Consider the following 25,583-nt stretch of genomic DNA (forward strand, 5'->3'; position numbering starts at 1 on the left):
CGACCTCGTGCTCAGCAGCCCAACACCATAGCCACTGAGCAACCACGGCGGGTAGAAGAATTGAGTAGCAGCTCTTACTACCTATGAAGACCGCTTAAAAGCGCTTCCATGAGAGAGAGAGAAATCCATAAGAGAAAAACTCATATGTCGGACTTCCAAGAGAGCTATGCAAATCTACAACCCCGCCTCAGGTGATCAAGATGTAGCTGCAACATGCCGATTGTGGGAAGGAGGTAACCCATGTACCATGTTTTAATCCCTTCAAACACTGTAGTTCCTGCTAAATTTAAGTACTCAAAGCTGCATAGCCTGTTATAACTTGTTTCACTGAAAATGTAACTTGTTACATGTAATTGGTTACTGAAAATAGTAACTGAATTACAGTGAGCGTTACCAAATAAACTAAGTAATCAACAAATTACAAAATTACCAAGTAATCGATTACAAGTGATAAATTACATGTAATTTGTTGTGTGCAAGTCTGGTATGCAGGCAATATGTTGGGGTAAGTGAAGACAGTAGTTTAAGCAATGCGTCCAGCAAGGGATGCATTTCGTAAAGATCCATTTAATTTTCCATTTCATATTTATTTGTCCAACGCAATTCGCATAGGTAAAAAAATATTAACACAGCATGACATTAGTAGTACAGTTTAAAAAATTAGCAGTTTCATCCGATGGTTAAAGTACTGACAACGATAGCAAAGTTTAGCGTTGAACTTTAACTACTCAAGTATACGCAGGTGGGACTACAGATCGAAGCAACATATGCGAATGTGCCAAAATTTCTGGCACACCCTTAAAAGCTTTAACATGCCATGAGGTGCGCATAATGGCAATCTTACAGGAACCACTGCGCTGCCCGTGAAGAGTGGTGCCAGCGAAGTTCCATCACTCTCAGATTGTCAGAATTAATATTGTTTTGCTTTCTTTAATAATCTGGGAGGGTTTAGGATAAAAGGCATGTGCTGTGAATGAAATATTTCATTACTTTTGTTTGCACGCTGCAATTCTCTCAAATTCTGAGGAATAATTCAATCAAGAATATAAGATCTAGCTTGAGCGACTTTGACAGTTGAATAGTGTAGCAACTACGTTGTATATAGGTTTAGATAAATGCATACATACAATACATATACCTAAATATGTACAGAACATAAGGCAAAAATGCACTTGGAGAGTCCGTATAATTGCTGTTGCAATAAGAGTGCTATGTCCTGCATCAAAAATGTACAATGGGAAGTAAGGATCAATGAAAAGTATACAGCAGGGATAAAACAAGACATAATTGTGGACTATGGTAAGATTAGAGAAAGCTAATAAGATTTATGGAGGAGGGTAACAGCTGTCCACATGGGGCAAAAGTGTATAGGATTAAAATACCGTGACGAGAAAAGAATTGACTTTGCATTGGTTTATTATTTCACTGACTGAAGACCACAAGAAGTGGAGAGCACCAACACAACTACAGGGAGCTCTGTTGCACACTTTAAGCAAGTTTATAGTACAAAAAATATTGAGTTGCAAGATTTCGGTCAGCATAGATTCACCTATTCTATTCACCTGCATGAACTGTACAGTGCTCAGCAATTCAAACGCGATAATCAACCTACATGAGCGGTGAGCACAGAGTGGTGGCCTGGGGGCCAAATGAAATCATAATGCATCACAAATGCCCTTGCTTTCATCATATACCAGAACAGATCCACTCAGTGTCCCCAGCACCCACCAATGGTGCAAAAAGCACTGGATGCCATGCAGGCCAATCATGATGTTTGAATCGCTGAGCGCTGTACATGTTATGTAAAGACTTGCAAAGCAAGTGACAAATGTCAAAAAATGTGTAATTATTTTAAATAAAAAAAAAGGAAGGAACGAAGCAAATGAAAGCACGAGGCAAAAGTCAGTGCTCTGTACAAAAATAAATTTGGTTGCTTAAAGGCCACTTCCATCAGTTCATGCACCTAAAACAGAGCTCTTCAAATAATGTAAGTCCGACTGCTCGAGGTAGTATGACACTTCTATAATATATGCAACATACTCCATTCTACCTGCTGCATAAGCAGGAGACACATGGTAGAACACTACATCTGATGCAATATGCGGAGCGTTGGAGAGATGGCTGTTGTAACTGTTTGCGCCTACTGAAACTTGCTGGGCACAGCTGCTGATGCGACCAGAGTGCATGAGAGTGGATGCAGAATCGCACAAAGTCACTCCTGCTTTATGCACTTGTAAGACTAAGATGTCACCAGAAATTCGGTCAACAGTGTCTGTAACAAAGCAGGGTTACAGACACTGTTGGGCAGGGTCACTGATTCATGGCACTTCCTAGTATGTAAAACAGCAGCACTTTTGAAATAATTTTGCCAGGGCCTCGTGAGAGCGCTTTCTGGCACTACAAAGTGCGCCTGTTTGCCCAGTGGAAACCCTGATGCAAGGCACGTTCTGTAATGATGGTCTCTCAAAGGCAAATTAAGCCTATGGCTCATGGCACAAAGCCGTTAGCCACAGCAGTGAATGCCCTGTTCCCTATGGCAGGCACTGCTAGCACATTACATTCTGTTCAAGTGCGTGGCCTAGCACAAAGAAATTGAGATGCATCAAGTTCATAGGTGTGCGGAATGCAGCAGTCATCGCGCCTTTCTTGTGCAATCAAGCAACAGCATAACCCACTTTTCAACCCAGTAGGAGCAAAGTTCCATGAGCTTACTGACACAGGAGTGCTTGACCTGACAATAAAAAAAAAGCACAATAAAGTCAATCCAGTGTACAACCTTTTTACAGGGCACCAAACAGGTCACAAAAGAACACATTTCAGGATGTTTCAGAGAACGCAATACAAAAAGTTTCACTCATGACCTCATCAGCAGCACTCACTGTTTAGAGATGGCAGTCCCAGCCCTTGTCAATACACACTGCACGAGAACTCCTCAAAAGCATTTAACAATGCGTGTTGACATGTGCCGGGTGGTATTCATGAACGTTGGGCTCATCAGCTACACTGATCTGAATGCAACAGTTCATAACTACTTGGCGGACAATCTACACAGCCCTCCTATGCGAGTCGCAGAGAGGTGGGCTTAAGATCATGACCTCCAGGCAGCCTTGTAAAGCTTGAATGTAGTCATCAATAACGCAGTACCGTACAGTGCAACTCACACAGTAAATGGTGCAAGTCGTCTGCGCTCTTTGCACTGTCAGTCACTCACAGTAACACACACGTGACCTAGCCACCGATTTCCCTCGTGTTTGCCACAAGGACACACTCCAAGGTAGGCCCTAAAGTCGGGACCAATCAATTGTTCCCGACGGTCTTACACGGTCACCACCAGGACAGTTCCAGGCACTGAGCTTTGAGTGGAGTATCTGCATGTCCGTAGATTCTTAAACTTTGGTCATCTATTTACACGCACCACACATTTGACAGATGCACATTCACTTGGACATGCGCAGGCGACCTTTCCACTTGTTCGACTCTTGTTCCCTGAGCCGACGTCGCCGAAGCGCTTCTGCGCGCTTCTTGGCTATCTCCTCTGGTGTGCAGCGCTTGACTTGTACAGGCTGGGCTGCAACGTAGGCCAGAAGGACAGACGACCATAGCCATTAGGTGCAAGCAATGTGCAGCAGCACCAGATGCACCAAACATTGCATCAACAATGAAGACTGACATAAATACCTCTTCTGGCTATACCACTGGCTAATTCGTGCTAAAATTTTGCATGCAAGTGGGATCTCGTGATGCATTTCGCACAATGTCAAGTTTAGCTGCAGTACAGTTTCTTGTTCTGTGAAGAAAAAGTCGAAAATACAAATTGTGTGCAGCCATGCTGATAAAGAAAAGTGGGGGTGGGGGAAAAAAACATACTAAGTGTGGTGGTGCCGTCTGTCAGCAAGAAGGCCGAACTGCTCCTTTTAATTATAAAATTCTTCAGCACTGTAACACAGCCAATGATGTGCACTTCAGATTTACCTTGAATGAAACAGGCAATTACTGCATCGAAGCATAGTTTATTAACCCCTTAAGTGCTCTGGACAACACCAGGTTGTCAACGTTATACTAGTAAACTTTGCTTTGGACAAGCTCAGCTCATGCATGGCAACAGCATTCCCGTTTTTAAAGCAGTCTGGACAAACGGAGGCTGTCCATTTAGCTTTTCTACAACATAAATGGCAGAACTTTATCAGTGCTCAAAGCCTGCATTTCTGAAATTGTGCTCTTTGGGCACCTCTTGGCAGGATGTTTTGAAAGAAAACCAGGACCTGGTGCAAGCCCTGTGGCAAAGGTCTGTGCGCCATTTCATAGTTCATGGAATTTCACACACTTCATGAATTGCCTTAGCAGTGCAACAATGGGTAAAAACCTGGCTTTTGTGCTCAAATTTGCTTTGCAGATCAGTTGATTTTGAAGCACTGTAAAATAAATCATTTTCCTCGTTTCCGACCATACTGTTTGTGGCAATGACAAATATGCGTATATTGTTTAGTGAAGAGGTAAATTAGGCTTGTATGCTTAGAATATGAACAGTGCTGCCAACTCTATGGAAATATTATACAGAATTAAGGGCTTTGCACATTGTTTTGGGAAGTAGAAAAAATTGACCAAATCTAGGGAAATTTTGCACTAGGACATTGAAACTGTGTAACTGCTGACATGCTGGCGTGTTCTGATTTCAGTCACTTGCAAATTAGCTTCGCATTAACATGCAAATAACAAGTTTTGGTCGCACAGCAGCACAGCGAACACATTCCACCGAGTAAACGACAGTGTGTGAATGCCTTGGTCCCTTTAAAGAAAATACTACTACTGTGATGTTGCTGTTTGTACCTCCAGCTGGGCTGTCAAAGTATGCGCACTCTGAATGAAATACGCACTTATCTGTAAGCGGTGAAACAAAAGTATGCTAGAACACCGAACAAAGCAGCACAGGCAATTCTGGGCATAAGCAGACACACATACCTAGCGCTGAGCAAGGTGTGTGTGAATACTTCATTGCTATTCAAAGTTATTTTGCACCTAGAGCGAAGTTCCAAGATTACATGTAAGGTGGGTGCCGGACCTCCCTTACAGAGTGTAATAGTGTCAAAACAGCGCCAATGTAAAAGATAAGAACACATTTTTTTGTATGCAATGTACTCATGTAGCACCACCATACTTACACACTTACATATCATTTGCAGCGAAGCATGAAAAACAGGAGGCTAATATTCATCTTTCCTCCAAAGGAAGACTCGTACAGACGCACGACCACTAGGTCTCTGTGCAAGGTTGCTCTGCCTATGGGTGATTCGAGGTAAATTTTAGTATACGTGTGCGTAGTCGGATGTTTAGCGCCCCAACCACATTGTCGTGCTCGGTGCTAGGTATGTGCGCCCACTTATGCACAGATGTGCCCGTGCTGCTTTGTTTATTGTACCAGCATATATTTGTCTCGCTGTTAGCAGATAAATATTTCATTCAGGGTGCACAGCCATCGACAATTCAGCTAGAGGTATGAATGGCAAAACCGTAGTAGCAGTGGTTCATTAATGCTAATGCGAAGACAACTTGCACTGACTGAAAGGAAAACATGTTGTCCCGTTAGAAGTTCTGCCATTTCAACATCTTAACGTGAAATTTCTCTAGATCAGAACAAATTTCCCTATTTCCCTAGAAAACTCAGAGTCCCTAGATATATGAAGGTTTCCCTAGCACTGACAGCACTGGTCCAGTCTCAGTGAAATCTTATTATACTTACACTCAACCTCCTCCAGCCATGACATGACTTCTGGCGTTGCCAGATCCGAGTCATCGTCATCAAAGTCCAGGGCAGCGTCCGCAGTCCTCGCCGGAGTCTTGAACTCTGCGCTTTGAGGACGTACCGTGCCAGTAGACAGTCGCTCTGAGGGGGACTTTGTGTTCAGACACGGCATCGACGTTGATGCCATGGAAGCATGAGCCAATGAAGATGAAGGGCCCTTTCTGTGCAGAGGGGCTTTCACTGACTTCGCAGTGCATCTCTCAAGAATCACTCTTGGCTGTTGAAGAGAGTCTGTGTATCCTGGTTTCGGCTGGTTTGTCGCATTCAGAGAAGATGAAAATCCAGGTTTGGTTGTCGAGTTTGAGCTCTGCTTCACCGCTGAAATGGACATCGTTGGACGGAGAGACGCTAGAGGTTGTGCTGGAATGGCCACATTATTATGGCCATTCTTTTGCTGGCCAATTTTCCTAACAGAATCTGTGCCAAGACGGCTGTTAGATACCATCACTCTGGGAGCTTCAATTTTTGAGGGTAGCATAGCGCTAGCCTTCGAAGTGACAGAGGAGACAGCTGTTCCAGTACGTGCCGTCGATGTGGCGCTGCGAAATGGAGTAATCGTCGATGATGTCGAAGTCTTAGATGAAGATGCCGCAGTAGCTGCCCCAATTTTGGCATCCAGCTGTTGTTGCTGCTCGTAGGTGCAACAAATTTGGTCGAGGAGCTCATCTTCATCGTCAAAGAGCAATTCTGTTGATGACGATCTTGAGCATACTTGTGTGGATGGTGCCTAAGGCAAGATAAAAAGAACATGTTTTTCTTGAATGCCAGATCGGGTCTGCATACCAGGGACAGAAAAAGTACAAAAACCCTGCAAACAAAGACCATATTTCAGCCAACTTAAATAGTTATCAGCGAGATTTGAACAATATTGATTTTTTTGTTTCTACAAAAGAACAAACTTGGCAGAATTACGAAACCTTGCAAAGCTGTTGGTGCAACTAGTCAACCCCATCTTCCTTTCACCTCGAGCCTCTCTGAAGAATAGGCAGTGGCCTATGCAAGCACATTAGCAAACTTAACAATTTTCTACAATGCATCTAATTGACTCTTACATTTATGACTTTGTTACACATTACCCTCAACACCCAAACATTAACTCTTTTTAGCAAGCTCTGCTCTAGATTCTTAAAGTCTAACCTATGACATTGTTTCTTCTTATATTACAATATTTCTTTTATTAATCTTACTATAATGTGAAAAGGAGTAGCTGTTGCCATTACTGGGCGACTAAGTCTCGTTCTTTTATTGTTAATTCAACAACAACAACAACAACAATAATAATATGATGATTATGATGATGAAGAAACAGAAAGGCCACCAATATGTAGCTGAATTTTCAGCATTGTATGACCATTGGTTTCTCATATAGCTGCAGATATTTATAATGCTGTGTGTTTGGTGCAGAAACTTTCAGTGTTCACATAGGTTAGGTTAAGTCCCTATAACAGCTCCATTTTAAAAGGAAAAAAAATTGGCAGTTTCGCCCAAAGGGTGAAGCACCGACAGTGATAGCAAGGTTTAGTATTCTGCTCAAACTCCTCGGGTGGTGTTCTAACTATATCCGCGTTTGACTAACGCAGACGTGGCATACGCCAGTGTGGAAAATTTTCTGGGTCCCTTAAAAACTTAACGCGCCGTGTTGGCTTTGTAGGGGCATCACAAAGAAGCTGCTTTGTTGCCTATAAAGGACCACACTAGTAAAATTACATCACGTTCAGGTTTGAGCACTAATACTGCTTTTCACTTTAATTATTTAATTCTCAGAGAAGAACTAAAATGAAAGCAATGTGCTGCAAATGCTACGTTTCATTACCTTTGTTTGCAGGGTGCAATTCTTGAAATTTTGAGGGATAATTCAGTCAAGAACTTATGAACTGGTCTGAGCATCTTTGGCAGTTGAATAGTATAGGATCACTTGGCATAAAGGGCATGCATAAATATACTGTATTTACTCATATCTAACGTGCAGTTCTTTTCCGATAAAGCGGGTCCAAAAATTGCGTGGGCGTTAGAATCGAGTATGACCCTAAATCTGCCTTACCATATCGCCATCGGTATTTCAAAATGGGGACGGCGTACGCGCTTCCAGCCTAGCTGCCGTAGCTTCCTCCACATGCTGCAGTATGTGTGCATAGGCATTAGTCCACCGTCCGTCTTCCCGTTTTCTGCGTTTGCTCTGTCAGCATGGAAGTGCGACTGTGAAGACACGCCAAGTTCATCACGATGCCACAATTAAAAGGAAAGCGATTACGTGTGCAGAGATGGATGGAAATCAGGCCGCATCACGGGCGTTCGGAGTTCCTGAAACTTGCGTGCGGGACTGGGACTGACGCTAGCAGGAGAGGCGTTCCACTCCAGCGGATGCTGCGTACGGCACAGCCATGCGGCTCATATTTTGGAAGCGATCTGCGATGGAGACAGGGTCAACACACCTAGGCGCACTGCGCTGTGTTCTCGTCGCTTAGTTCGTGTTGAAGCGAGAGGCAGCACAAAGGTCAATTCGCTCGCTCCTGGTACTCCACTTCCTCACTCCAGCATTTTGATGAGGAGTTTCCGTGGTCATTGAGTGAGATTTGTTCATGCTTGCTTGAGCGCACGTGACACCATGCTTGTTAATTTAGATAGTAAGCGAATGTTTAGAAGTTTATACGGCCGAAAATACTACTATCCTTACTTTTCTACTGATTTGCTATCGTAATCGATGCTTCGTCTTTTGGGCAAAACTGCAACTGTTTTTTTACTTATCTTGACTTTCATGTATTGGCAGTAAATGTTTGTTTTTCCAAATGAAAGAAAGTTGTATTCTTGTATGAACGGATGAGGTGCGCGGTAATGTAAAGGACTTTTCTTATTTAAGGTCATGGCATACAGGTGCGCGTTACAATTGATGGCACTATTTTCTCACCCCCGCCCCCTTCTTTTTGGTCACGGAAAACAGGTGTGCATTAGGATCGCGTAACTACGGTATAGCATAAATATAGCACCTGAATATATGCAGAACCTTATGCTGACGCCGATAGTAGAAGTTCGACTGAAGTGACCATATAAATGCAATAAAAAAAGTTTGTTTTGAGTAGATTTACACACGAGATTCAGTTGCCAATCCACTCTGTGATTTAATGAGAGTTTGTTCACACGCGAAAGATAGCGATGCACATTGGAGCGTCCCCCAATGTTCACTGCAAGCAATATGGTTTGTCATCACTTGACACTTTCCTGCCCATGGGAAAAGCAGCAGTTCTTGGGTAGTCTGGTAAATACATTTTTTGCTATCACAGACCACGCCTTATACTAAAACCAAACTGAAGAGGAAGAAATTCTCTTACCGACAGTACGACAGTCGCAAACAACATGTTTACTAAAGAAACTATGCAAAAACAAAAATCTAAACAAATGTTTTGTAACAATAAGAAAAATTTATATAAAAGTGTCGTTGCTGCTTTGCACAGAAAGACCTTTAAAAAATTTCAGAATATGAATTCTGAATGCAAAGGGCTTGTGCAATATTCCAGCAAACACCATCTTTCTACGCAAAATATTTCTTGAGATATAAAAGAAGATGTTAACTCTAGTGACTAGCTCTAGCGTGACGCCAAGGTCAACTACCGGCTGTCTTTCCATGCGAAGTTTGACTCCCTGCGTGGCCACCAGCAAATGACCGCGACCAAAGGTTGTGAACTCCCTGCAGATAAGAACTGTGACCTTTAGCACATGCAGGATATCTTTAGATCAGCATACGGCAGCTTTGACACAGTTTGGTGAAGAAAGCAAAACTGCATTGTGAAATTTGACAAACCAAAGCTGTCTTCCGCGTCAGTGCTGCTTTCAAAATCGAAAAACCTGCATGCAGATGCATTAAAATTGGTAGAAATGTGATGTTTCCATGCATGAGCAGCAACCGGCACCAACGCTATCTTGGAAAGTATGAGTGCTCATTGTGCAGACTCTGCCCCTTTTCCGGAGGTGCTTTAAAAATTTACGCCCTGCAGGAAAAGAATACCGATAACCAAAAATAACTAAAACGTTCCTGAACAACCCAATAAATGGCGCAAGCTGTCAGAAAGCACTTGGAAGGTGGCAAAATACGAATTTGCGACTGTCGATAATGGGCTATTGATAGTGATAGGCCCGGAAAGGGAAGCACTAACCAGGTTGCATTTATCTGCAGAATGAATCAGCAATTAGGCCCATCGCGGGGATCCAGCTTTACAAGTCAACTCACCGGTTCAGCAGGCTTTGCAGGTTCAGCAGGCTTTGCAGGTTCAGCAGGCTTTGCAGGTTCAGCAGGCTTTGCAGGTTCAGCAGCCTTTACAGGTTCAGCGGTCTTTACAGGTTCAACACGTTTCAGCAGTTCATCAGGGTTCACAGGTTTGGCATGGTTCACCAGTTCAGCAGGCCTCTTGGTCTTAGCTGATGATGGACGCAGTGGGGAGGGCGTACGATTGTGCGAGAGTGCAGAGAGCCGCGGTGACTTGCGGATGGAACTCATGTTCCATTTCGGAGTGGAACGGCCCTCCTGACGTCGCAGTGGTGATGCGGAGGGTGGCGTCTTGCGCATTGTGGGTGAGCTGGCATTGGCAACGTGAACGGCACTGCGGCTAACACTCAGTGGTTGTGCTCCGTGCGCTCGCGTCGGTGTTTTGGCACACTTTCTATGGGATGCAAAAAAAAAACACACAAAGTTAAATAACACTACGAAGTCATGGTTTGAAGAAACGTTCAGTTATACCGTAAAACACGATAATAGGGGAGTGCGAATATGTGAAACCTCCGAATAACGATTTGAATAATGTCCTATTCAATCCGGCCTTCATATCGAATAGTCACAATTTGTAAATGCAAATATTTTACAAATATCCAATTTGCAAATGCAAGTATTTCGAAACGTCAACTGCGCCAACATAAGCATAAAATTGGAGCAGAACTATGGTAAATTTTCACCCCCGCAAGCATGGTATATCCATAAAAGATTAAAACTTGCGTAGCGGGGCAAGGTACATCACTTAAGTAGCCACACTTTATAGACTGTACAGTGATTATTCGCATTCTCTTCAGAGTGCTGTGCATCAGAAGAAACTACTTATATGCTTCTAATGCTCCATTTGTGATTTCGCATAGTGTCTACATAGCCTTAACTGCTACAGAGAAAGGACCGGGTAGAGTGAGCCAATCCCGGAAGTGGAACAGTCTAACACAGCGTCTCAATAAGCCAGTTGTCATAAGGTAACAATGGGAAAAACTGGCCTGCTCCCACTTCTTTAAGCAGTGAGAGCAGCATTCCGGGCAAGTTGGTAATCCATTGCTTAAATGATATTGCGCGACATAAAAAACGACACGGACGTGAAAGAAGACGACACACCAAGCGCAATGTGTGTTGCGCTTGGTGTGTCGTCTTCTTTCACGTCCGTTTCGTTTTTTATGTCGCGCAATATCTTTAAGCAGCTTCTGCAATATGACACAAATAAAGGACACTGGCAAGTCTGTAGCCAAATGGAAACTGATGTGTGCACACACATCAGTTTCCATTTGGCTACAGACTTATGTGTGCACACACATTCTCCCTCGTGCTATGGAATGTAAAGCACGCTCCCGTCGTTTCAAAGAGCTAGTTGGAAGTGGCATGAGATGAGTATACAGTCGACTTCCATTGATTTGGCCCCGAATGGACTGGATGAATCAATTGAATTATCCGGTAGGTCGAATTAAACAAGATTCAGAAAAAATGACAGAACATTGCAGATTCGTTGGGCTGATCTTGCCCTATTCTAACATGTGCACCCTAAAAAAAGTTTAGACCCTTTGGGTTGTATTTTGTCCCCAAACAATAATTGTCATCTGTCTTGCCCGGATTTCCTTTCTTTAACGCTGCGAGCCCGATACTTCCTAGACATGAACGGCTTGCGTGTTATCAGCTTGACACAGCATTCTCAACAGGAAAGTAGCAAGCACCGAGTTTTCAAGAGAGGAAATGCAAGCAAGGCAGATGATTATTGTTTGGGAACAAGATAAGCCCCAAAGGGTGTAAACTTTTTGAGTGTGCACTCACTTTCTATATATCCAAAGGAGAAAATTAACGTAGGAATGACATTAAAGCTCCTAAATGTAGTATAAATCTAACCTGCACTCGATTTTTTTAGCAAGAAATATTGTTGCACAAAGGCGGCCGGTTTTCCCAAAATCAGTTTCACGACGTTTTTTTTTTTTAATCCACTCCGCCACAATACATTCGTGTTATACGGTAAAGCATACGACCATTGTGAAGGTGGTTTTGGTTTCGTGCCTGATTGCACTGTGCAGGCAATGTTTGGCCCAATTTCCCTCTCAAAAAAGAAAGAAAGAAAGAAAGACATGCATTAGAATCATGTAAATGTTGTAATCAGACATCGTGAGCTACGGTTATTGCTTGAAAATCTTCCTAGGGCAGGCCGAAAATAGGCGTTTTCCACGAGAGATGACATATGTTTTAACGCATTCACTGGCCCCTAAGCTCCACTCGGACAGACGTTGCCACTAAAAAGATCACTATCAGGGTCACTACAGGGGTGAGGTGCATGCGTAGTTGCTGGTCAAGTTCGAATCATCCAGCAAAGGCCAATTTTAGGACTGAAATGACGAACGCTTGAGCCGATACAAATGCATGGGTGTCGGCCAGGATTTTTGGTCAGGTTCGAATTACAAAAAATCTAATTAACCAGAATCGAATTAACAGACGTCTACTGCATAAGTGCAATTGTGGCCTGATGGTTAAAGCACCAGGCTCTGCTGTGCTGGAAGACAGAGGTTCGATCTTACCATTGCAGACAAATTTCTTTTTCATTGAAGAGGCCAGAAATGAGGTGAGGCGGGAACCTACCTACCGCCAACTGCCTGGATTGAGCCGACAAAGGCTTTGCAAAGCTCTGCCGATGACTGCCACTAGGGGTGAAGCCCATGCCTCTTTGGCAACATGCAGCTGGGAGCTAGATGCACTCATCACTGAGTTATCATGTAACACTCAGACTTGGCGAATTGTGCAGAGTTTTGTTCAACACAAAGATTGTGAGAGTGGTGCCGTCTCTGGTTGTTTTAGATTACTTTATTGAACCAAAGAACTACTAGGGGCTGCAGCCGTCATGTTTTGCCCTTTGGCGGAGTTGTCAGGACAAAATGAAATACTGGAGTCGCGCTTTCCGGATCGAGCCTAAAAGGCTGTCCGGAGTTTGCTTTCGCTCTGGCGGCCGTCCCCTTGGAGTGAATCCACTCCTGGGACGAATGCGGTCGCTGCTTCCATGGGGAGGTCTTCAATTACCCGGTGCCAAATATCACCAAGGCCCGAGCACTGCCTTATAAGGTGCTCCAGCCTTGCCTGTTCTACCGGGACTGGGCACCAGGGGCACGTCTCATCTGGACGTGCGCATAATCGTGTCTCGGGTTTTGTCTGCAGTAACTGTCGCAGTGTGCCATTGCTGGCTCGCATGGGGGTGTACCTTCGTGTTCCTGCTGCTGACGTACAGTGAAATCCTAAAAATTTGAAATCTCCTAACTTGAATTGACAGATAATTCGGATTTGTCCGTTGGTCCCGGCAATGTCTTATGTATTTGAATACAGAAAAACTGCCACGAATTCGAAAACTGAGAACCATGCAATGGTTATTTCAAACAAAATTTCTCACTCCCATACACCACTTTTCAGACAAACACGACCCAAAGGCGACGGTTCAATGCGTCACCAGCTACCTTAATATTGCGTGCTGTAAAAATGACGAGGAAAGATGTGCAGGAAGCCAAGAGAACTGGAGCAAGCAGAGCAGTGCACGCTCTCCTTCCCCATCCCGCTTAAAGGGACACTAAAGGCAACTATTAAGTCAAGCTAAAGCGATAGATTAGTGCTCGAGAATTTCTAAGGTGTCAATACTATCGCGAACAGAGCCTTAGTAATCGAGAAATTGAGGTGAATGCAGGACACAATAAGAGACTCCCCCGGGACATTCAAGTACTTACCTGATGACGAAGGCACTCCTCATTTAAATTCTGTCACTAGTACTCAACAACTCGTTATAAAAAACATCATTGCATTGCATTATAAGCCGAAAGAAAATGCTACTTGTCCAGTTCTATTTCATTTTTAGGAACAAAAAACCTCACTGACATTACCCTTGACAACAACACGGGCAGTCGAAGGGCTTCGTTTTCACTCGACACTGCGCCGCCTACACTTCCACGTTTCAGTAGTTTCTTTATCACATAGTAGTGCACTGGTTTTCCTGGATTGCGAAACTCGCACAAACTGCAAGTAGCAGATAATTCCACTTCCATGTGATGTCACGGGATAACTGAACGGTCCACGAGGCTTGACCAGAAGCAGCTGCAGCAGCGAATCCACCGCTCGTGTCTTGGCTTAGTTCCTCTATGGCCGCGCATTTGTGTTTTGTGCAGAAAACCGTACCGCCACCTGTCGGGTGCCGTTTTACTCACCGACGGCAGCAAAGTGCTGTGATGGAGTATGCAACATCACCACTCCCCGTTAGGATGGCAGGAGATTTGAATTGGAATAAAAATATTCGGACCATTCAGACACAATTTTCTCGTAAACTAAGTCTTTTCTTGACACGAAACAAGTGTTGAGGTTTCTGGAATTGTATTTAAACAGTTGATGATGACCTAGTATTTGAATTTAGCATCCCTTTAAAAGGAATAGGAACGAGCCTCGGCATGCGCTTGATCACATCACCACACGCTCCCCTCCTAGCGCCGGAGTATGATAGCTCACCCTCGCACATTTTCCTTCGCAACCATAGCAAACAGCACGTGATGGGTGATCTTATTGCACTTGGAGTTTATAAGGAATCTATGCTTATTCCGACACATGTGGCAAGCTCATGGAGGAAACATACACAAGACTTCTTCAATGCGAGCCCAGTGACAGTTTTAATTTTGAAACTGTTCCACACAATTGATCAGGTGCTATATTTAAAGGACTCTTTCTAGTTCCAACTCGGTTTTATTCAAATAAATTTCCAGTCCCTTTGGAGTTGGAGATTCTACATACTATTTCAGAGGCTACAGAGACAGTATAGTAGCAGATACAGACAACATCGTGCACACGGCAAAGTATGATGATGTGTGGTGTTTTATGACACAAGGGCCAGGTATGGTCAAAGAGCGCCACGACAAATGGTAATGAGTCAATGAATTGTGGATGATGTGGACAATGAATTCCTTATGGTAGATGTGACATGGCTGTAAAAGGGTCTGAGACCTGTCGTTGTAAATGGCGTACAATATATGGGTAACAAAATAATGCCACTGCCTAGTTAGCGATGTGGGCTATGGCAATTGAGTTTCGTTAAAAACATGATATAACGAAACATAACAGTGATACTAGAACTTCAAGAAAGCTCTTGATTACAAAGGCTGTTAATCGTGTGCTAAAAATTACCTGGTCAAATGATTTCCAGAGTGTCTATTTCAGCTAAAAACTCTAAGACTATTTTCAGGTTCAAAAGCAGTTCATTGCTAAGAAAAATGCTGGGTGAAGAGGTATATTTTCGCGATATGCAGAAGGGAGATACGTTTTTCTCTCTGCCTCTATTGCAGGGCATTGAATAGGAATATGGAGGACTGCGTGATTATTGCCGCACTTGCTACAAGTCAGAGGATCCTTCCCAGTCAAGAGGTAAGACTGAGTACCATAAGTACACATTGTAAAGTACTAGCAGTCACCCTTGAGAAGATGACCGTGCCTGCCGCGAGATCCAGCTGATGCCACAGTAAATTAGCTCGGAGCAGGAGGAATTACTGAAGCCTCATTATTATTTATTTTCTTATTTACAACTTTAATGGAGAAGTGTACAATAAAGAAGCCATGGTGGGGTCAATATACATCTTTCGCCACCAAGATCATGCTCAAAATGGAAGAATTGTCGTAAACTCGAGTTTATCTCAAACTACAAAATAAACCCTAACAGTTTTCTCCGAAAAAGGAAGCTGGACAGTTACAAAAAAATACATTTGTCCTGGTTTGGAGATGAAAACTGGGAACAAAGCCCTTGTGGAGCAGTCGCTCTACCATCGCAGCTAACCAGGAGGCTGGCAGATTTTTCTCCAGAGAACTCAGAAATCAAAGAGCACTAGCCGGCGCACACCGTTCCCTTCCAGTGGACTCTTACCTGGCGGGGGACAGCACATCAATGTCCTGTGTTGCGGCCACCAAGATGCTGTCGTCACCGATTAACCACTGGTCATAATCATCTTCATCTTCATCTTCAACAGCGTCAGCCACCGGTTCCACTGCTACTGTCGCCTCCGCGACATTGTTGGTAGTTTCCTTCTGGGACACCGTATCCTCTTCCACTTTTGCAGCAATGCCATCAAGGCTAAATGGACGCAAAGAGAAAAAGGCTACTATTCTGCCATTCGATAAAATCTCAACCAACACATCCTCAACAGCTAAAAATTTAAAAATCCAGTGCTTGTAAAGAGCTCAATGAGTGAATTACAGTAAATCAAGCACTGGGGTAGGTCATATAATGAGCAGATAGGGTCCTTCGTTTTAGGGTTACATATATATATATATATATATATATATATATATATATATATATATATATATATATAATCTTGTTTTTCAATTTAAGGTATAAAAGTTGGTGGTTATTTTTAAAGAGGCATACCAAGGGAAAATTGGTCTCTTTTCTGTCTGGCAGCCTAAAATTGTGGATTTTCCTGGTAACTCTCACAAATGTTTAACACATGCAACTGTCTCTCTTCAGACACAAATGTCTTTAAACAAGCAATATCACTCAGAGTAACATGTAATGACAAATGCAACTGTATGCAAGTCATGTGACGAACTCATTTATGCAAATCCAAGTTGGCAGGCATTATTTACAGTTTTAAAAGAAACTATATAAACAAGAACAACAAAACGAGACGTGCTTGGCAATCCTTTCTTTACTTCGTTCTCCGCACTTTATTATTTAACACATAGTAGTGTGCATGGGCATCCTTACAAGCCCTTGTTGACGCACATTATCAGATGGATTTTGAGCATTGATGTGTGCATTCTAGAAAGCTGTTGGGCCTTTTGTCCTTGTCTGTTGTCGTCCAGTTTTCACTGCTTTGCAACTTATGCTCTTGTCACAAGATTAATGGAATGCCAACTAGGCTGCATCTGCCGACTCTCTTTGAGCATAATGTAGTTGATCAAACGTCCTTCCAATGACGCAGTTACCGCTTCCAATGCAATGCGTAAGCATTTTGCACTACGCAGCAATGCACTACATCAGCATTTCCCCGAGACACAGCAAAAAGAGTTTGGAAAAAGCATTAAATGGTGAGTATGCTATGTGGCGAGCGTCACTAAACCATCACAGGGAAACCATCACATGCTATATGGCATTAAGGAGGCCCATGTGTATGTACTTCGACAGCAGCCGCCAAAGACATGGTCGATTTTCACGGATTCAAAAGCAGCCCTACAAAGTATGTGGAACAGGCACAAGCACTGCAATAATCAACCTGCAGCATTTCACATTGCTTATCTTCACCACAGGACTAAGATTGCTGGGCATTGCATAAAGTTCCAGTGGATACCTGGCCATGCCGGCATTTCGGGAAATGAAAGACCGGATGAAGCTGCCAGATATGGACTCCAATACCACAAGTTCAAAAGAACATTTCTTTACAAAAGCCGACGCTTCAAACATGGCAAAAAAATATGCCTATCAAGAAAAAGACCACATCTGAAATCTGCCGCTTCACCAAGATAACTTCCTGCGTTACATTGACCCAGAAATGAGGCCGAAAATTCCACGACCACTTCCTCGACACTTAAGAGACATTGTACCATCGTCTTCGACTGAACGTGGCATACACGAACAATTATCTGTACCGCATAGGGCTTACCACTAACCCATACTGTGATAACTGTTGCAACTTAGAGACAATGGAGCACATATTACTAGAATGCCCCGTGTACCACGACGAGAGACAATTTTTTTAGCAACAAATGGACATGATTTGCCACGAACCGTTAATGTTACCGAGCATCTTAGGTCCAATGCCCGGCCCTTCAAAACAGCGACGGGTTTTGGATTTATTGTTCAAATACCTGTCAGAAATTGGTCTAATAGGAAAGCTTTAAAGATTGCACACTTCATATACAAAAGCCTAAATTTACCCGCCATGTCACCTGTAAATATTAGTATCAGGTCCACTCGGACATCTCATATTTATTTTTATTCTCTTTTTCTCCCACTCTCCTCTGGAATCTTTTAATCCCATTCCCCATCCCTATACAGTGTAGCATGCCAGTGGTTATATACACGCAGGCAAAATTCTGTGTTTTTCCAATAAAGAGCCCTCTGTCTCTCTCTCTCACATCCTGCGAGTGACACTAACAGCGAAGTGCAGTAACTCAAGGTAAAAATAAATTTTTCTGTCTGAGAGGAGTATACAGGAGTGACAAGCAGATAATTCTGGCAAATCCGTCAAAGAAGACAGCTTAACAAAGCCAGCCTGGAATACGGAAACTATGCAGGCTACTTTGCTGTCCAAATGAGATGGTGACTGAGCAGGTAGCCTGGAAACTTAACAGGAAGGTCATCTGCAGACAATAAAATGTAGTCACGCTTCCCTGTGAGCTTAATACAAGCCATATTAAGCCATATTAATACAAGTTCACACACGCACAGTTCTAAAATACAGCTATTATATGTGCTTCTTTTTTTTACTTTTTCTTGTCGGCACAAGGTGGCGTCACATCGCAGAGGCGCCTTCCAGACAGTTCCAGACACATTCCACTACTTGGGCTCAAAGCTGTCCTACTAGCTGTCTACACAGAAGGTCCCCGATGCTAGCCAGAATCAGAACACCCTAAAAGATCGCCTGGAGAGACGCTTCCTTGTCCTTTAACTGAAGTTCACAGCCCGCTTGGTATCAAAACTCAAGGCTTAGATAGATTTTGCACTGCACCTCATTTTGCAGAGCAACCTTTTGCTCCCAGCAGTTACAAGGGCAGAGGTATGGGGGCACGATTTGCACGCTTTTCACTACCTTCAAGAAACACATCGAATTCACAGCGCCACAATATGCTGAAGTAAATGAGTGCTCACAGTACATCACATTTCATTCAACTGTAGAAGTAATCAGTTTCCCTGGCATCTCAACATAACCCTGACACGCAAGACAAGGTGCCTCAGTTTCGCATTATGACAACACAAGTGCACAGCTAGTTGCTAGCACTGCTTAAAACTGCAAACTTGAACTACAGGAGGGGACAAATAACAACTAGATTGTAATGTCTAAAAATGAACTGAACATTCACACTCACAGTGATTTGCTGTTTGCAGCATCTGCAACGTAGAAAACCAAGAACAAGATTTATCAACATGTGCATCATTTTAGAGATGCTAATAGATTCAGGTAAAGCTAGGCCGGCAGATTACACTTCTTATACAGCAAATATCGTAAGTCACTTTTAATGCATGAAGAAGCTTGATATGCATGGAACGAGCAGATGGCGATGACACCATGCGACATGAATTATGACATCAAATGGCCAAACTCATAGTTAGCAATTTGAACAACACTGAGATGGCGCTCAAAGCTGGTAAAGAAAAAAAAACCTAGTCATTAGCAGCTGCTTTAACTTTTGCACATTAGGCAGCAATATAAGTGAATATTTCTAATGATACAAGGTGAAAACTGCAGTGCACAAACCAGCAGTTGTTTTTGATCACCACATGAAAGGCAAGCCTCAACTCAGATGTATTTGCTACTGCAGATTCTGTAACTGTGTCCGAGAGAGACCTGGTGCCACCGCTTAAGTAATCTGAATTTGCAGGGTATCTAATATGTCCTCTCGAATGAGTGATTTGCACATCCTGAAATATTTCATGTTCTTTTTCTTCCAAGTAGTTATTACTTACTGCACATTTGCATGCCTCACCCTACTAAAAGTTAACTACACAGACCTAAACCTTGATTTAATGAAGTCGGTAAAATTAGCGATTTGCTTTGTTAAATTATCATTTCATTGCATTAAAATTCAGAATTGTGTGAAAGTAAGTAGAGTTATCGACGGACATTTCTTACAAGAAAGGGGCGACAAAATTTTCCAAATTGTCAGGCAATCAGAAAACGAAAATCTGAATGAGAAAAAAAAAAGCGAATGCTTTGTCTGCCTATCGCTTGAACGCGTCTCCGAAACTTGAGATTACGCAACTGCCACTACCAAACAAGCAGGAAGACAGCGCACATGATGCTACGTCATCTTGGAAGGTCCACTCTTTGTACACGTAGCAGATCACCTTTAAAACAGGGCACATGAGATGCATATGCGCTCAGCTGCGCTGAAAGCCATGGGCAGCCGTGGCTGCGCTAGAAACAAAGACACATGACAACCTGTCCCCCCCCCCCCCACTCTCCCCTTTCCCTTTTCCTCGGACGCGCTTGACTGCGATACCACAAGCTCGCTCCCCTACTTGTTTCTCTTTGCATGTGCGGGTATAAGGCACTCACGAAGCCACTATTCTTCTCGGCTTCTTTCTTTTTCTTGTCATTTGCAAGCAGCCACTTGTAATTCAACCATTTGACCATCTGCGTCCAGAGAAGTTTTGCTTTAATGTCTCGGTATTTCTTTGCAACGGCACTAAAATCTCATCAAATTGAAATCATGTATACACGCACCTTTTTATATGGAGGTTCTACATACATGGTGTTCTACGTACAAGAAGTTATAAAAATCTGAACACTTTGTTATATTGAAGTTCATTATATCGAGGATTAACTGCATAAAAACAAAAAATATATAATGCCTTGTTCAAGCCAAGGGTTCATAACGATAGCAAATTGGGCGAATTGGTACTGGCTGACCTTCAAAAAGGCAGTTAAAATGAGGGACAACGTGAAGAAGGGAGACAGGACACATGTCATAGCTTGGCCACCGATCTACATTTGCTGTTGGGCGGTGAGGTCTGATTGGTTGCCAATAAAAAAGATTTGGATGCGACGGCAGTAGAGAAGAAACAATGCATCCCTGAGATGCCAAAGCCAAGAAAGTGCAGCTTTGAGTAATTCAGGCCTTGCACTGTTATTACTAAGTGAACAGGTAATTAATATATTATAAAAGGAAGGAAGCAACAGGTAAATGTTGTGTCAGTGTTCTTGAAAAAAACTTTGAGGTTGCGCTAGCGTACATCAGTAGATGTCTCCCGCACACTTCATTAGGTTAAAGACAACAACCCACTCACTAGGTTCCCCTAGTATCCACACCTAGCGTCCGTGGCGACTAAGACAGACCTCAAACAGCAGCTGGAAAAGTGATTTATGTTGGAGTTTCTGCATAACAAAATTTTGTTTTTTCGTATATTCAAACTACAATTTGATGCTATCATGTCTATAGGTTCGGTGTAACTCGTGCTTTACGAATTTGCTGACGCATTTTACTTTGCGAAACTCAATTACTTCAGTAATGCCTACACACCAAAAGGAGGGCCTGCATGGTTCGGCATGATTTTTCTCTAATGGACAACGCTGCCAATGCCTACATCGAATTTTCTGCGACACGGGGCCCTTAACGTTATCACATTAAAAACACACGCATGAGAAAAACAAGGCGGAGACAGTCTGACCTTTTGCCTCTACGGACACCTGAGGAATGTCAGCAGCAGTCGAAGGTCCAAAGCCATTCTTCTTGGACTGCTGCACCATGTCCCACAATTCTTGCATCTGGTCCATGACTGCCTGCGCGCTGGCCACGCTGGCTTTCTTCCTCGCATTTCTCTTCTTCCTTCTGGAACGGTTGGCATGGCATGAGACTGTCGCACAGAGCGACCGGTATCTGCTCGCGAGGCAAAACACTGAGTTCTCATCATTGGCTTGTCCCCCGTTGTGCAAAGACTGAAGAGGAGAACAGCAAGTGTCCTCTTAGCAACTTCAGTGGTACTAGCTGATCAACAGTGAAAAATTCAATAAAGCCCCCACAGACCTTTTCAATCTTTGCAACCATAGGTTTCAGGTGCCTTCCTGTTTCGTCCACTGACATAGCCTGACAAATTTAACAGGCAAAAAAGACACAGCTGAGTAGCCGGAGCAAGTTAGAAGTCCACATATCTTCTACGCTTTTTCCCTGTACATGAGCACAATTTTACAAGTTTGGCAAAAGTTACACAAAAAATTATAAGTATTAAACTTGAGCCATTCTACGCCTTTCTTTTATCTAAAAATATATATAGTAAAAAAAAGACTTTTCGTACATAAAAAAGCTTTTAAAAAAAGGGGGAGGGGGGTACACCAAGTGTCGAAGCTGAAGATGTCAAAGTGGACATACCCTGTGGTTCAACTGATTCAATCATTAAATTTTGATTATCTCTATTCTGTCTCTTTCTCATGTTCCTTTCACTCATTTCGTTACCTTAAGGGCCTTTTTTTTTCCCCCTACAAGATTCCTAGATCCCAGATACTGAAGCCTGTGCGAAGTCAGCAAAGACCGTGTCTTTAGAAACATACTTTTTGTTCTGGCGTAGCAGACTGATAAGGCATGTGACCGTAGGTTTCTCGGGGCCACACGCTTACTGCTGTTCCCACGCGCATGAAAGTACCAGTACTCCATTTAATACTTAGCAGGCACTGGTGTGAAAGCGACGCAAGCAGTGCAGTAAACAATAAAACAAAATTATCAGCATCAATTCCTACATGGTGTCATGAGGTTCAGTTAGGCTATTCCAGTTGGATATAAACATTAAAAGAAAAACATATCAGTTCAGTGTGCTTGGTAATGTTGCACATGTCTTGCAGGCAATGAGGAAATGTATAATGTGTGATCAATAGACAATTTGCTATTAAGACGTAAGTTGAAAAAGTTCAAACAGCATTTTCTTCTTCTTGTTTCAACCAGTTCAGTGTCGTTAGAATTCACGAGTTCAGTAGGAGAATCAGTGTGCTTACATTTAGAACATGTAATGCACTATCTATGAAATGGAGTATAGGCATAGTATAATTAAAAACAAGTACTGTATTTTTCCTCGTATAACCTGCATCTCCAATTACAACAGCCCCAGATAGAAAAGAAATACCCATGCCAATAACTGCATACAACAAAGCTCAATTCTTTGCAAAAAAAAAACAGTAGACCATAAAAATTATGGTCGCTTAGTGCAAACTAGGAAGGACGGAAGGCGATAAGGGGAGTGCCGTCCCCTTCCATCCTTGTTTGCGTTAAGAAACCATAATTTTTATGGTCTACTGAGCAACATGTAGTTCTGGTTTGCAAAAACAGTCTCCATTCACGGATGCACGACTAATCCATGTCGTATCTTCAGCCAGCAGCTGTGTTTCTCCATTCTTTGGCAATGCTGAAAAAGCTGGATTTTCATGCCGGACTTTATCACAAACGAATCCACCACGTCATATGTGACGTGATTCGGATCATTTCGCAGCTAGCAGTCACATGACAGTGGATGATGGCACGAACAGAGCAGCCCTTGCATGGGCAGAGGCGATTGAGCAAACATGACTGCAGCAAAAATTCCAACGGTGACTTGGCTCACCGCCAAACTGTGAAGCATTTCACGCGGATCGAGGGAGAGCCCGCAGAAATGGGTGACATATGAGTTTGCCAGCAGTGCGTGCAGGATTTGCCGACTATTAAATGCAAATAGGCAACCTGTAAAGGGGAGGAGAATGGGCAACCACAAAGGAAGGGAGAGGGGATTGAACACGCAGGAGTGGGGAGAGGGTGGGGTTCTCCAGGAGATAATGAAACTCCAAATGGCGAAGAACCTTGCTTTGAGGTATGGCTTCACAGCAGTGCACGCCACTCTAACGTGAAGCCACACTTCAAGGTGAAATTCGCATATAACCCACACCCCGACTTCACTGTTAAAGATTTTAGAAATATTGGTGCGGATTATATGTGCAAAAATAAGGCACTATATTTGCATGAACACAGCACCTTTTTGTCTGCAATTAAGAGTGGAAGCAAGAACCTGTCATTACGTATCAAACAGGATTCACAATAAGTGGTGCCCGTGCATAACATTACTGAATGATGCCACCAATGGGTTCTTGGGTGTTTCCACTGCGTGGTTGCTCAGTGTTGCCTTTGGCATGCAAAATGACATTGGGAGCTTTTGGTTTCTTTCAGCCCTTGCCACAACTCTGATGCCAAAAATGTTATGCAGATGAACAAGGTCTACTTTTGCTATGCATTTTTGTTCACGAACAAGATGTCCGACTTCTATAATGGCAAGCAGTGCTGACCGTGGGACATCAAAACCATGGCCTTTGAGATCAGCATCATGCAGACAACTCGGACGACAACACTTAGCCATCTCAGAGGCCATGCAAAGCTATCCTACTTGCTGTGATTCAAATGTGTGTTATGAAATTGGAAAGTGCTCGATACAAAGCCATATGCCAGTTCACAGTCACTCCTACGCTTTTTTTCGTTGCTTTTATTCTGTATGTACCATAAGTTGATGTTGATTAAAAACTTTCTTACAAAAATTACCAGAAGGAACTCTGGTATCAGTGCCTATGGGAGATGCATGTATGGTAGTTCAAGCCACAAGGAAATGAGTTTGTGACATTGCAAATTAATCCTATTCTGCAACATAATGCCTTCCCAATGCCACAATTCACAATGATTATGCATGTTCACAGAAACATATTGCCTCCATGCGTTTAGAGAAATGACTGCTAGAAGAATTTGAAAGATACAGCACAATAAACAAAGCAACAGAATCTGAAGCCACAAGCTCCAAGTCTAGACAAATTCGCGGACTACTCCCCACTCTCACAGTAGTTGAACAATTGCAACACCGGAGTTCGATATTAATAATATTTTGGAAGAAACCCTATGCCCAAGAGAGCAGGAAGCCCCTCATTGCAGTTTGGACACTACCTATGTAATGCTGCGGGTGATTGAGTTTTGCAGGAAAGCCCACTTCTCAGTATCCCAGGTAGTGGGATACCTACATACCTGTAAAGAAGTGCAAGTGCAGTAAAGGGCAACGGTGCCATTGTGGAAAATCATCAAATGGTGCAGCCTGCCACTACCATGCACAGCCATGCAGGTTCCAGTGAACATCCTCGTGCGGGCAGACTTCACCATAGTGAACTGCAACACCACATTATGCTAACGTTTTTCAAGTTCATTCTTATGCCTGTAGTGTACATTGCTGGCCCACCAGTACAATCAAACCTACATATTTTTATTTTCTGAGTCAACCAAACTCTATGCTAGCATTATGTTTACACAACTAACATATGCACGAAAACTATTTCAATGGCTACATGGCAGTACTATGCATTTGAACTGGCCCAGACCTTGCAGAAACTCATAGCCTCTTCCCAACATTTGATCTTAGAGTGTTGATTGTGGTAAAGTAATTTGTTGGATGCTGCTATGGTGGCTTTTTGTTGTCGCAGATGAGTGTACACATAGACCCAATTAAATTACTTTTAATGACTACCAAGACTGCATCAACGAGAGAGAGATAAGCTTGCACAAGGAACATGCAAAGGTATGCGTAAAATGCACTCTCTGTCTCTCTCACTCACACACACTGCCCGCATACATAGAAACACACAACATGCACATATGCATGCACACAATACATACAACACAAAGACGTACAAACACACAAATAAAAGGTACACATGCAAGTAGGGACGTGATAATGCCGGGTTGGTATGTACATGACCCTAACGAAAAACAATATATTAAGCCTACCCAAACAACCCAACACATCTTGCCGCATAATCACTTCAGACTTCTGATGAGTCCCTGTCCTCAACA

The 25,583-nt window shown here is 43.0% G+C and overlaps 1 protein-coding gene across 3 annotated transcripts in view; it reads right to left on the bottom strand.

The window, feature by feature from the left end:
- Positions 1-547: 547 nt before the first annotated feature.
- LOC142587675 (uncharacterized) overlaps positions 548-25,583 on the bottom strand; it is a 30,397-nt gene continuing 5,361 nt past the window's right edge. For 2 of the 3 annotated variants that reach the window (XM_075698841.1, XM_075698839.1), the window contains 6 exons: positions 21,415-21,575; positions 19,113-19,134; positions 15,949-16,155; positions 10,023-10,452; positions 5,738-6,527; positions 548-3,568 (listed from right to left, as the gene is read on the bottom strand). In XM_075698841.1, the coding sequence (XP_075554956.1) occupies positions 3,438-3,568; positions 5,738-6,527; positions 10,023-10,452; positions 15,949-16,155; positions 19,113-19,134; positions 21,415-21,575 (1,741 nt within the window). In that variant the 3' untranslated portion in view covers positions 548-3,437. The remainder of the gene's footprint in view (positions 3,569-5,737; positions 6,528-10,022; positions 10,453-15,948; positions 16,156-19,112; positions 19,135-21,414; positions 21,576-25,583) is intronic. The other variant, XM_075698840.1, reaches the window with a different exon arrangement.

This window comes from Dermacentor variabilis, chromosome 7 (assembly GCF_050947875.1).
Source record: "Dermacentor variabilis isolate Ectoservices chromosome 7, ASM5094787v1, whole genome shotgun sequence".
NCBI lineage: Eukaryota > Metazoa > Arthropoda > Arachnida > Ixodida > Ixodidae > Dermacentor > Dermacentor variabilis.